The 13,460-nt window shown below is 46.1% G+C and overlaps 1 protein-coding gene across 1 annotated transcript in view; it reads left to right on the forward strand.

Moving 5' to 3' along the window:
- The window catches only part of LOC120845771 (kinetochore protein NDC80 homolog), a gene marked incomplete at its 5' end in the record, with an annotated part of 52,759 nt that extends 40,246 nt beyond the window's left edge, over positions 1 to 12,513 (forward strand). Inside the window, 3 exons of the mRNA XM_040503451.1 lie at positions 2,018 to 2,148; positions 8,310 to 8,412; positions 12,315 to 12,513. Coding sequence (XP_040359385.1) covers positions 2,018 to 2,148; positions 8,310 to 8,412; positions 12,315 to 12,419 — 339 coding nt within the window. The remainder of the gene's footprint in view (positions 1 to 2,017; positions 2,149 to 8,309; positions 8,413 to 12,314) is intronic.
- Positions 12,514 to 13,460: the final 947 nt, after the last annotated feature.

Below are 13,460 nucleotides of genomic sequence, written 5' to 3' on the forward strand. Positions count from 1 at the left end.
CACATTTGGTTACCGGAAAAAAGGGGTCCAGAGCAAAATTCTCTGTTGCGAGATGTTCTTATCTCTTGAAAGTTGGGCGATGTCGGTTGAGCGTAGTATGTCTTTGGGAAACTGAATGACCATACTTTTAGGAAAGGTTGGATTATAGTCGTGTAAAGGCCGGTTCACAAATGCAGTGCCGTAATTGGCAACACATTTATTGCTGAAGTTTATTTCCTCACTATAAATGTTTCCTTCTCGCAACTTGCAATACCCATGGGTAGTTCGCTGCAGCGAGATCAATTTTACGAGATCCTACACGGACCATAGAGGCGCACCTGGTGTTTGTTTTTGTCCGCTGTCGCAACGGGTAAGCGACAAAATTTTTAGTATTGGGTCAAGCTTGGTACTTCGACGGCGTTCTTTGCACACATCATCGAACATCTTCATCCAAAAAGGGGAGCGGGTTGCCAGAATCTTAAGCACTGCAACACATTCTCGTAACGTCTCGGCTACTTAAAGCGTCTCTCATTGTCTCGGGCACGTAAAGTTTCCAGATCTGAATTAGCACCGGATTAGTGTGGTGCTGTATTTGTGAGCAAGCCTAAGTGTGGTACCATACATCTAGGGTTCGGAGTTTTCGGTTTAAACCGATAAAAACCGATAAAAGTACGCCGAATTCATTTTTGGAAATTCGGTTTTAACCGAAAAAGGTGAGTTTTTAGGTTCGGCCTTTTCGATTTAAACCGATAAAAGTTCGTCCAGTCCATTTTCTAAAATTCAGTGTTAACCGGAAAAGGTCACTTTGACCTTCCAGTCGTACAACAGAGCCGTGGCAAAAAAGTGGAACGACAGTGTCTATCGAAACGTGTCAGAAAGTATGGGATACACGAATGGCATCACAACGTTTTGGTTTAATGTGCGCATCATTGATCAGAACGTGAAGTCCGAAATGCCCCATGACTTCGCCATGTACGAGCATGCTTTCAAACTCGTTGTAAGGAAGGCGGAGTTCCGCCGAAATGTTTACATTTAAGGAAGACTGACGTGATCCAAGCTCTGCATGTTGTGTTGTGCTTTAAAACGTCGCACCGTGCCTTTTTCGGCGGTCACAACTGGTTGATGGGCCGATGCTGGCTCAGGCAGCGCTTCATCTCCTCAGCCTGTCCGTGTCCGGTGTTAGCGTTGAGAGGGCATTCTCGAAGCTCAGGGGCATATTAACAGAAGAGAAATAGTGCGGATTAAGGAGAAGAACCTTGGCAAGTACATGTGTGTGTACTATAATGAGATTGCGTAATCCTGATGTACAGAAAGTGAAGTTCCATGTTTATTGGGCATAGGCTTCATATCTGACTTGTTTGTACTTCTATTTTTTTTTTCTTGTTTCTTTTACAGTTGCACACATTTGCCAAACGAAGTGTCCATTTCTTTTTCAATGTATCTGTGCCGTTCTTCTTTGAGTGATCACAAACATCAGAGCTATGTACAAGGATCAACTGATCCGGTGTCGGTTGGTGTTTATTTTATATTCACCGAAAAAAGCCGATAAACTTTTGTGGGCATAAATATCCGCCGAAAAAAACCGAAAATTGTATATTAAAATAAACACCGAAAAAAGTACGCTGAATTTTGAAAAAATAGAAACCGAAAACGCGGAACCCTACATACATCCAAGAACCTCCAGCGTTCTCGAAAGGGGACTGGTTGAACTAGCCAATAAATAGGCCCTGCTTCGGGGGAACGACACTCATTGTTGCCAGCTATCTGAAGCTTTACCCGAAATTGCAGGAAACGTCCTTCCGTTTTTCAGGAGTGTGAGAAAAGACTGCCACAATCCAAAACAATGTCTGAACTCCCGACATCGTTTGAGCGCTCGAGGCATCTCATCTTCACAGTTTCAACGATCATCAATTACGCCCGGTCTGTGCTAAGCGCTGAAACGGGGGCTCCCACGAGATAGCTAGGGAGTACAGTGTTGATACTCGGAGCTTAGTTGATTCGTTGGCTCTAGGTTGAGCGAGGGCAATTTTGTGTGCAGCAACTCCGAGACGAGCAGGAAGCCGTCTACGAGCAGTTGGAGAAAGCCTTGGCCGAGATTGCAGAACTTTCCGCCGAGCAGAGGACAAGCCAGGCAACGCAGGAGGAGGATGTCGGCCACAAAAAGAGCATGTAAGATTGCATCTCAACATTGTTTCTTGAGTTGCAAGGATTGCAGTGATGTGCATCGATTGCGCCAAACTGCACCAAGGGGCTAACCCTGCTACATCCTGCCAAAATATGGGTGATCTGTGCCAAACCTGCGCCAAAAAACTAATTTCGGTCGCCTTTCAAAACCAAAACTAAACTGAGTATTGTAATTGAGCATATGTGGGTTATGTGGCGGAAGCGGCCGCCTGACACAAAGTACCCTGCATGGTTTTCCCGCGGTCTCGTCGTGCCGTGGGTCTTGTCACGCATCTTTTTTTTTTTAAACATTTTCAACGATAAACGCGGGTGTGTGCGGATGCTCTGACGCTAGCATGCCGGGTACCAGACATGCCGTCATGCTGTGAAACGAAACCATATTTTTGCGCGGTAGGAGTTACTTTGAGAGCTGAAGCACTCGCTCCTGAAAGCAACGGCCGTGGGAAAATTGTATATTTGGTCCCTGCCTTTCAGTCACTGTGGTCGCGCGATGTCGGGTCTTGCCGTCTCCACATTGCTGTACATATGACGCATTCTAAAATGAAACCAAGTATTGCCGCATGTTCATCAACATTCCTTTTCTTGTTTTAATCGTACGTTACAAAAAAAATCCCTCTTTAACTGAAAGACTGTTGTGTCGAAGTATTGATTACCTAGGTTTCTCTCGGTGGGTTTTCTTTCGAGAGCTTCCCCGGTACGTGAAAAATCGGCCGCAAGAGAAAGTTGGTGAAGCGAAGTGAGCTAAAGCAAAGAAGGCAATGTGTGCACGCTGAACCCGCACAGCGCGCTTGTTTGTCGCGAGATCAGTCATTGCGCAAAGCGATCCAAGATCTTTTTACCCTGGCTCGCAATGTCTTGCATCGATGCGCTCAGGTTCTTTTTTGTGCTTAGCTTGTACCTTGTTTGCCGGCTTGGCAAGCACGCGCAGCTGGACTGTTTTTTCTCGTATGCTCGACAGTCAGACGGAGCGGAGTGGCATGGTTTCGGTTTAGATCGAGTAGCCATTGTCTTCGCTCGCGCGACGACGCACGCGCAACTGCAAGCCTGCCGAAGTTGCCCTACGTGTATGCGAACATGATTGAACGACACAGGCACCAGCCGGGACGCTTGCAATCCATGTTTTACGTTTGCTTACTTTTGACGAAAATCTGGAGTGTCGGGAACTAGTTAAACGGCGGGAAGCGGTATTTCGGAATTGCTCGACAGTGCCTACAGCACTGTACACTTGTGGGATGTCTGAGCACTAAAAACACAAGCAGCGAGTTCCATCACAACACGTCACATTGGAACAGAACACCACACAAAGTGCCCTCTGTTTGTACAGCACTTAACACAAATATTTTTATTTTTCTTAGAATATCTGCTCCAAAAGCCACTTTTGCTGCTCCGAAACACTGTCTTGGTTGCTCCAAAGGCTACATTTGCTGCTCCAAAACACTGTTTTGGCTCCTCCGAAAGGTGCTCCAAATGGCTTAGGCCAATCACAGGGATTGGAGAGTTCATCTCTTCGATTGATTGGCTACCCTGGTCACCTGATACTCGAAAATGGGAGCACATCGGGCTAAGCAAACATGGCGTGAAATGCTAGACTTGTTTAGCTTGTGAAGTTCAGCAGTTGACCTGTTTGCCTACACTCGATCACTAGTTGTGTGCAGTGCAGGCAAAGGCAACGCCAGGTGAAGAGAAAGGGCGAGCATTGTAGTCTGTTGCAACTCAAGAAGTTAGGGCGAGTGTAAGACGGGCCAGGGAGGAGGAAGCAGACGGGAGGCTAGAGAGGTTTCCCCCTCTCTTCTTCAGCATTCCATCTGCTTCCTCCTCCCTGGCTTATCTTACCCTCGCCCTACCTTCTTGAGTTGCAACGGACTATAGGAAGTTTGTTAGGAGAGGAGGGCAATCGAGGCCGAAGGGAGAGCAGTAGGAACGAAGGAGAGCCCAGTTAAAAATTCCGATTAGGTTCAAACTGTAATTTTCCCATTGGTACCAGTAAGGTTTTCGGACGACCAATTGATCACTGCCAACAAGAACCAATGGGAACCAGTTGGAACGTATTCAATTTCCAACTGGAAAAATAATTTTAATTGGTGAGACCCATTGGCCAGTGTGCTTCCCGTTGGAACCACTCAAACCAATTGGTTCCAATTAAAACCAGTTGGAGTTCCAGTTGGATCTAATGGGAACTTTTAGCTAGGAGGAGAGGAAGTTTCTCTGCCCAGCCTTCTGGCATAAATCTACCGCTGCCAATGACTCCGAAGGCCTTTCAGAAAGTTGCCGCGAAGGTACACGATGCAGCTATCACAGCTGCCAGCAACGTGATGAGCACTGCCCAGTTGGTATGCAAAGCAGAGATGGCCAACAACAGGCAACATCTAGACATGTGCGTCATGTACGACGAAACCTGGCATTAACGTGCCCACACGTCTCTCTTCAGTATTGGTGTCGCCATCGAACTCAAGAGTGATCTTGTGCTTGACTTGAGCGTCCACGGTCACTACTGCGAGCTGTGCACCCAGGGTCCAAAGCCAGTTAGAGTGGTACACAAGTCGATGAAAGATCACTTGCTCAACTGGCAGAGCCAGTTGCCATAAAAAAAAAGCAGCCACAATTTTGTTTTGACGCTCAGTGGTGCAACACGGTATGCAGTATACGACCATGCTGTGTGATGGCGATCCAGCAAGGTCTTTTCCAAGGTAACAAATCTCGACCATTATGACAAGGAGATAAAAAAGGAAGGCTGTGTCAACCATGTCGCAAAACATGTATACAGGCCCAGAAGCCCCGAAAAAGACAAAGGAGGAATTTTGCTAGAAAGGGAACCTAACAAACCTCAATACGAAGAAGCTGACCAACACCTCCCTTCTGCACTCATACTCCACTGACGAGGAGCCAAAGCACATGGGATGCCCCACAGGCACGGACTCCAAGTGTTTCCACAATCGGAGCAAGGCCCCCGAGGCAGCGGGAGAACCACCTGCGTCCCGGCCACACAAGGGAGCCTTCTCCAAGGAGATTGCGAGGGAGCTGGTACCCCTATACAACCGCCCGTCAAGGAGGCATCTGCTCAAGAGGTGTTCCCGGAGGAATACTCGGAACACCAACGGAAGCTTCAATGCCTTAGTGTGGAAGAGGTGCCTCAAGGTGGAGTTTGCTTCCCTCAGGACAGTGGAGCGTGCCGTGGCCCTTGCAGTCCTCAAGTTAAGCCTCAAGGCATCATGGAAGGTCTGTCAGAAGTGGGTGTCCAGCCACCAAGCGTCGTATGCACAGAGTCGTATGCACCCAGGTAAAGGTTGCGAAGGCCATGTGAAAGCGCTCCAGTCATCGAAGATGTACCACAAGAAAGAAAGATGGAAACTGTGGCCCAGGCGGAGAAGGACCGTGCAGGGGAAGGATTGACCTATGCCCCATTTCAGATAAAATGGCACACCCTATCTAAAGATAAACACACATTTTTGAGCTCACAAAACAAGGCTGGATGGATAGGCGGGACGTCGCATCGATTCTCATTCCCTCTCTTCCTCGGTATGTCCCGTCGAGCTGGTCAACCGAAGCGAGGAAAGAAGCGAGGCCGCCTCCCCTCACTGTCAAATTCTCCAGGATGATAATGACGTTATAGACCTCGCTTGTTCGCCCTCTTCTTTTTTAGAGGTGCGGCCATCCGTTTGAGATATCGATGTACGAGTGATGTTTTGGAGTTCGTAGCGTCCCGTTCCACGTTTCTGCGGCCTTATTTTGGGAAATCCATATTTTGGTTCAATATTTTTTTAAGGGGGGGGGGGGCGGGGGACATGGGCCTAAATTTCAAGTTTTATTCTAAAAGGCTCATTTTTTAATTTGATGTTTTCGGTTTTAGAAATTTATTATATACCCTTACACTAAATTTGATAACCATATGCCAAATAGTTCCAATGATATGAAATATTTTCAACACATTGTGAAGCAGTACCAAAGTAAAGCAGTTCAATGTTTGAATACATTTTTCTCAGTTACTTTTTGCTGCAAATTTCATATGAAGGAATCTTTTGTTTAATGGTAAAATTATTTTGATACCACAATCAAGGTCTTTCTGAACTGAAATTCACTGGAGAATTGGGCTATCGACTTTACTTTGTTTTAAGTTGAAGTCTTCATTGAGGAAGAACTATGTTTTCGAAAATTGACATAGAACAGATATGCATCTCATATTTTGAGATAACTCTTCCTGAAATATTTACATTTGAGTTATAGAAACTAGATAGCTCGAAGACTCACATCTCCCTCTTTATATCCAAGCAGGCAAAAAGTGTTTAATAGCTTCATTTGCATATAATAGATTTCTTAACGAAGAGTGGCACATCTTCTTATGCAGGAATGAAAAATAGTCCTAGAGAACTGAACGTTTGCACAATACACCTACTTTTGATGTTAAATATCCCCTGCAAATGTCATTCCAGTTTCTCGAATAGTTCTTATAATTTAAAGGGGGACACTCTAGCCAGTGTCCCCCCTTTACATGCATCCTTCTCAGCTTTATGTTTTGACAATTTCTTCTTTATTACTCTAAATCTATTGTTGGATGACTGAGATGCCTGCATACCTGCCAGGCAGTTTTTCTATTGTTTTTAGTGAAATTTACTAGAACACTTGGCTATGTACTTACCCTTTCAAGATTATTGCTTTGACAAAGAAAATGCAATTTCGTAAGTGTAAAAATGAAGGGGAAGAAAAGCTATTCTTCAAAGTTCATTTTTCCACTACTACCGGGTGAAACAAGGAGACGGTAGGCTCTTTAAATCGACCGGAAAATTCGGTTTCTTAACCTATCGCGCTACGACGTTGTGCAGCGTTGCCCACAGATGGTGCATTTTTTTCGTAAAATTTGCAAAGAGCGGATTTACCTGAGGAAAAAGTAAAGAAAGAAAAAGGCTTAGCTCCTATGGAAATGGAGCGACGCCACCGGTCTTCAATCAACACGGCGCCGTTTTGCACGGTAGACAAGAGATGGCGCAAGCGGTCGCGACGCCAACTTCCGCCAACGAACGAGCAGACGATGCCGAGAGCCGGCGTATTTAGCAGACAAGGAACTGCAGTTCCTTGTTGTTACCGCGCCTGTCTTTTTTGTTTCTGCGACTGTCGCCGCCTGCGGAACGCGCGCCGCTTTTGAGTCGAAAAGATCGTCTGCTAAAGAGCCTTTGAGGAATACCTCGGCCGGCTCTCGGCGCCCGTATGCTCGTTCGTTGGCGGCGTTCGTTGCGCCATCTCTTGTCTACCGTGCAAAACGGCGCCGTGTTGATTGCAGACCGGTGGCGTCGCTGCGTTTCCATAGGAGCTAAGCCTTTTTCTTTCTTTACTTTTTCCTCAGGTAAGTTCGCTCTTTGCAAATTTTACCAAAAAAATGCACCATCTGTGGGCAACGCTGCACAAAGTCGTACCGCGATAGGTTAAGAAACCGAATTTTCCGATCGATTTAAAGAGCCTACCGTCTCCTTGTTTCACCCGGTACATATGTGAATAACAATTATTCCAAGCCTACTACTAATTAGCATCACCCATCGTTACATTCCAGGAAAATTGTGCCATTTTAGTGCCGTTTCTGAACTATGGTCTTTTTCCTCAGCGCCACTAGTTGCACCAGTTTTGAGAAATGAGGCTGTAACTTGGCACAGAATTAACCTAAGTCTGCACGCCTAGTATACCCTGCCAACTTCCTTGAAATAGCACAAATATTTAAAAAGTTGAGCCCCCAAGGGAGTGCAGTGCCTCCCCTTAATATCTTTGAATATTTCAATTTTCTTTTTCAGACATTGGAAAGATATAATCTGTTCAGCGAGTTTCACCGTTTTGAACACCACCTCCATAGCCTGCATAGCTGTGCACCGATTGTGTTTCATGTCATTGTTCCTATTATTTTTGCTACAGCATTCCAAATTTGAAGGAGAATTAATATGGGTTTCTTCCTTTTTACGCAGGTATAGAAGGCTCATCTGTAGATCTTTCCACAGTGAAATTAAATCCTCCTTACTCAGTGTTTACTCTGTTGGCATCCTTGGTGGCTCTCGGGCTGAAAGCTCCTGCCTGCCCTATAGGAAGTGATGGTAGTCTAATGTAAACTTTTTTTAATTTCTATAGTTACGGAGTTTTCACCCGGTTCCTAAAAATGTATCTTCCACCAGCCTGGACAGTGCCAAGAGAGACCTGGAAAAGGCACAAAAAGAATATGAAGACGGCCTAGACAATTGCCGGAAGAGAATGAAAAACACCAAGAGGCTGTCCAAGGTAAGGAAATCGGCCGACATTTCCGAGTGGGTAACCCTCGATACTTTGAATCCTGCTCATGTCAATAAAAAAGGATAATCAAATTACTTTAGAAAAAAATTTCCTCAATCTTGTTGACAGAGAATGTGTCCTGTGCGCCGCACAGGCGTGTGAGACACTAGCACAAACCGCACTTCATGCGTGGTTTATGCTAGATGTTCCATTGCACGCCACAGGTGTTTACCAGGGCTAACATCCGTGGTGCCCGAGCGCGCCGCACGGGCACTACCTTTGTATGGCTTGGACACATGGTACGACTAGCGGACACATGGTACGACGTCACACTGCTCTCGCTGGCACGTTCTGGTGGGAGCCCAATCCTTCCAGAGCAGCTGTGCTACGCAACTGAGTGGGCATCTGACTGGCACTGCACCGACCCAACTCGAACTTTATATATCACCTCAACGTTGTGCAACCCTCCCAGGGTGTCGCTTATTCACGGCGCTCGGCTAGGGCATTCGTTCACGACTATTTTCTCATAGAAAATTACACGTAAAATATGTTCTGCGTTATAAAGAAGTTGTGCGAGGGAAAGGCAAACACACTTTGCATTTTTCGGAGAGGAAGAGTGCATGTTCGATCAATTTAAATTGGCACTCAAGCATATAGTCTCAAAACTTTGACTACATAGCCACGGAAAGTTGTCCCCTACTCTATAGTGGGCACATGCCCAATACTGTGTGCAGCACAGAGTTTCAAACCTGAAAGAACACAGAATAGGGTTAGACCTCGTTTTGTTTAGCAGGAAATTATTCTCAGTGAAATTTCTTCGGAGCATTTATTACTATACCAAGATGTGTAATCAAGTTTGTTATCCCCACAAACTACCGTATTTATTCGAATATAGGTCGACCTTTTTTTTTCGGAAATGTTGTCAAAAATTGAGGGTCGACCTATAATCGTGACCAAAGAATTTCGACCTAATTCGCCGACCAAAATTTGAAACCCTACCGAAGGTATGAAGCTATCAATCACCTAGCCGGCGTTGCGGTAGAGCCGCGCGGCTTCTTGTTTCAAAAAGCTTTTGATGCACAAAAACAACCGAACAGCAGCAGCCGACAGCCCGCGGCCGCCGGCTAGGGCTCTCGCGCACATTCCTCGGGCTTCGGTTTCGCCATCACGCCTGTAGCGTTCCCCCTGCTGGGCAAGGGGGAGGGAGAGGAACGCGATGCGCCGTGCACTTTGCCCTCCATTCCTCTCTTCCTCGCAAACGCGCAAAAAAAAAAAAAAACAAAAAAACAGAGGTACTTTAGTTTTTTTTTTTTTTTTTTTTTCTTTTTCCGGCGGGTCGCGTGTTGCTCACGGGGCTCGCAGCTTTGCTCGTGTCTTAGTATTTGTTCTTTCGTCGCTCGCCCGTCTCCACCTTCTTTCGTTTCTTCTTGTCGTCATTTTACAACGGTGTCAGTGAGGTATTGTTGCCAATTTGCGAGGATGTCTACCAAGCTGACGAAGCTTCGGACAACGATATGTGCGGAAGTTCTGACGATGAATAAGTTTTTGACATCGCCCTGTGATTTAGCTGAGAGTGCTGTAAATAAGGGTTTGTTTCTTTTGCCCTAACTTTCCCCTGTTGCTTAAAAGAAAAGAAAGGTCGACCTATAATTGAATTATTTCTTTTTATTCTCGGTGGGCTCAATAAATAGGGGTCGACCTATCTTCGTGGTCGACCTATTTTCGGGTAAATACGGTATAATTCCTGTGGTGACCTTTGGTGTCACCACAGTATCCTTTTCTTGGGTATGAAATGGTCCGTTCCTGAGCGCAACACTTTTGGGTACAGTATACAGTGAAACCCGTTTAGAATGAACCCACGTACAGCGCATATTGTTTGTATCGAACTCGCGGAAAATCTGAATAAAAATGCATGTAAAAAGTTCTTTTTATAACGAACAACATATTGGCTATATCGAACTTTTCCCCCCCGGGAAGGCTTCCAAAAACTCATAAACAATCGTCTTCTAGCCTGTGCGTTTACCTAAAAAACACGTAAAGAAAGAAAATTCCAAAAGCTCAAGTTGCGAGCAAAGGTTTTGATGTACCACCACACCAAAACCTCACGGTTGTTCTGGGGCACTAAAGAAATAAAGGATTATTAATAATATTATTATTAATATTAAATTGAGTGAAGAGAAGCGATATAGAAGGGGAGAAAGCTAAAAAATTCACTATGTATGCACGCACAAAAAAAAAAGAAAAACTCTTTTCATCCCAAAGCTTTTGCCCAGGAAGAGAAGCGATTCAGAAGGGGAGATCAGCTAAATAACAAACTCTGCACGCAAGCAAAAAAAAAAAAAAAAATCTTTTAGCGCGTTGTTACAAGGCGGAAGTGAAGAGATGAGAAAGAAAGAGAAACACTTGCCTTACAACGAACGCATCATGGAGGTTCGTTGTATATGGTTTTCGCTATATACTTGCTATATCAAACCAATCGTAGCGTTTCCTGCTGTTCGTTATAAACGGGTTTGACTGTAAACGCATCTATGATGTATCTCTGTACAAGCTAATGCATTAAAAAAATTTGAGAACACCTAAGCACTTCTTACGAGTTGTGAATGCAAAAGCATGAATGTCGTTCTTCTGCTCTCTTGGTTCGTCTGCGGCGTACTGGCGTGGGCGGCCACGTTTCGCTGCTGCCGAGGAAGCAGTCGACGGCTGAGCGCGCACTCTCGTGAAGTGGCCGCGCTGAGCTCGGCCACAGCAGCCTCTCCGCAGTTTGCCCGTGCGGGCTCTGCGGCCAAACGCTGCCCCTTTACTGCCTACCAGGCCGCTGCGTGCGCTGCGCCACCATGGAAAGGGATCCTCTGGTTGCATTCCTTGGAGTTATACTGCTCAAGAGCCAACGGGAGCCTCGTTCCTTGAAACTATGAGGCGCACCAGCCAATGGGAGCCATCAGATTTCTGCTACAGACGACAGGCTTTGCTTCATTGGGACAGGGGAAAGGTGCCGTTTGGCGCGGATTCAAAAGCTTATGACGTCGGTTCGCTTTATGGGACAGTTGATGCATTAGAAAGAGCCTTGACTGTGGCTGCCATATTGTCCCCCTTGCAATCAACATGTAGTACTACTAGAACCCAGTCCTTTTAAATTTTGACAAGAAAATAAGAGGAACCAGGCAGACCAGAAGCTGTTCTGGGCTGCAAAATAAAGTGAGACGGGAATAGCAAACTCGAGGGCAATGCAGCTGTGGCACTAACTTTTGCTGCACACTCGCATGCTTGTCTGCCAGCCAGAGTCTTAATGATTACCGCAGGCTCGACGACTTTATCTGGCAGGCTGGCAACACTAGGGGAACTAAAGTCATGTCGTGTTTATATGGACGTGACCTCACGGTTACGCCGACAGCGACGCCGCTCGGAGGGAAGGGTAACAGGCAGGGTGAGGGGTATACTTTCCCCTCGGCACCCTTCCCTCCTCAAGAGCTGCTCTCTAATTCGGGGTTGCAGGGAGTTTTAAACGGCTTTCACTTTTTATGCACATTCCGTTTTCTTCAATGCGAACTTGTTGTTAAATGGAAAATGAATGCGGTACTCTGACCCCATCATATTTAGTTGCTCTTGGCAACACTGATCAACTTTCTCTGACAGTGCAAACAGTTTTCCCCTAACTATATTTACAGCTGCGAGGAGTGGCAATTTTCTAACTTGTCCAATTTTCAAAGCTCTTGTAGAAATTCTGTGGCTACTTTGTGTGTCCATTTTGATATCTTGTCTTCTTCCTTGCCCATGTTCTGCAGTTTGGGATCATGGATCTTGACGAGTCTCTCGTCAGGATGCACTGCTGTACAGTGCACGGTCAATCTTTGCATAGCAGAGTCATGTTCTACTCTGGTGTCATTAGGGCCGTTTGAATGCATATTTTGCAGGAGCAGGCGAGAGAGTTCCTGCAGATGCTGGCCGACATCAGGAAAGACCAAGTTGCTGAAGAGCGTGAGATTCGGGCCATGAGAAAGGTTCTGAAGAAGAAATAAAGCCTGCACGTTTCATCGCACTGCAGGGCGTTCTCAAGCGATATTCGCGCGTAAATTAATTTGTATAAATAAACCAATGAAACTTTTCGCTAAAGTCTCTTCGGGTGGTGCATTTATCATACTATACTCCGTTTCACAATAACTTGGCGAACTGTGGAGGCTACAGCCCCACGACCTATTAAGAGTGTTCAAACGAGGCGCGCGACACCAGTGGTGGATCCTGGACGGGGGGGGGGGGGGGGGGGGGATAGGTCTTTAATAGTAGATAGGCGTCTAACTAGTAGAGACCTATCACTACTATTTATACGTAGGTTTGAACTAAGATCCAACATTCCATGAGAGGTGTAGCGAGAGTTCCCTCTCTGTACCCCCCCCCCCTCCTTTTTTTAATCTTGAGGCCCCCCCCTCGAGGGATCCTCTGGATCCGCCCCCGTGTGACACTATGTCATGGGAGCGTTCGTGTCACTACGTCAAATGCGAAACCCGGAGGAACCGGCTGTCGTCTGCTCTCCAAGAGTCGTGTGCTGTGAAACGAACCAACTTTGGATTCGTACCGTCCACCACCTCAACACTGCTGTTCGCTAGAGTGACGAGCACTTCGGGAGCAGTTCATGAGACAAGCATACGGTCGATGAACACTCTAATTTGGGGGGGGGGGGGGGGGGGGGGGAGGGGGGGTTCTAATGCCAGGCGGATGTTTTGAGTGGAGGTGGTCGATTACACGGCTGTGATCAATCAAATATTGTTCAAAAGCCACATTGTTCTCGGAAAAGTATTGGTACGTATTAAAGGAGCTGTGCAACGATTTTAACATTGAAAGAATTGGTATCTTCTGGTTTTGATATTGTTCACCTTGTCACAAATGACAGAAAACACCTCCTTTCATCGAAATGTTGCGATTCCGCCGCGTAATAGCGAGGCAAAATTATGAATATTCCCTGACCCGCAGCCACGAGCGGCGGCCATGAGAAACACGCGGCGTGACGTCAGAGGGGAATTTTGTAGAAAGATAGCAAGTTGTGCGAATACCTGCTCGATAAA

This window comes from Ixodes scapularis, unplaced genomic scaffold, assembly GCF_016920785.2.
Source record: "Ixodes scapularis isolate PalLabHiFi unplaced genomic scaffold, ASM1692078v2 PGA_scaffold13__105_contigs__length_92229423, whole genome shotgun sequence".
Classification (NCBI taxonomy): Eukaryota; Metazoa; Arthropoda; class Arachnida; order Ixodida; family Ixodidae; genus Ixodes; species Ixodes scapularis.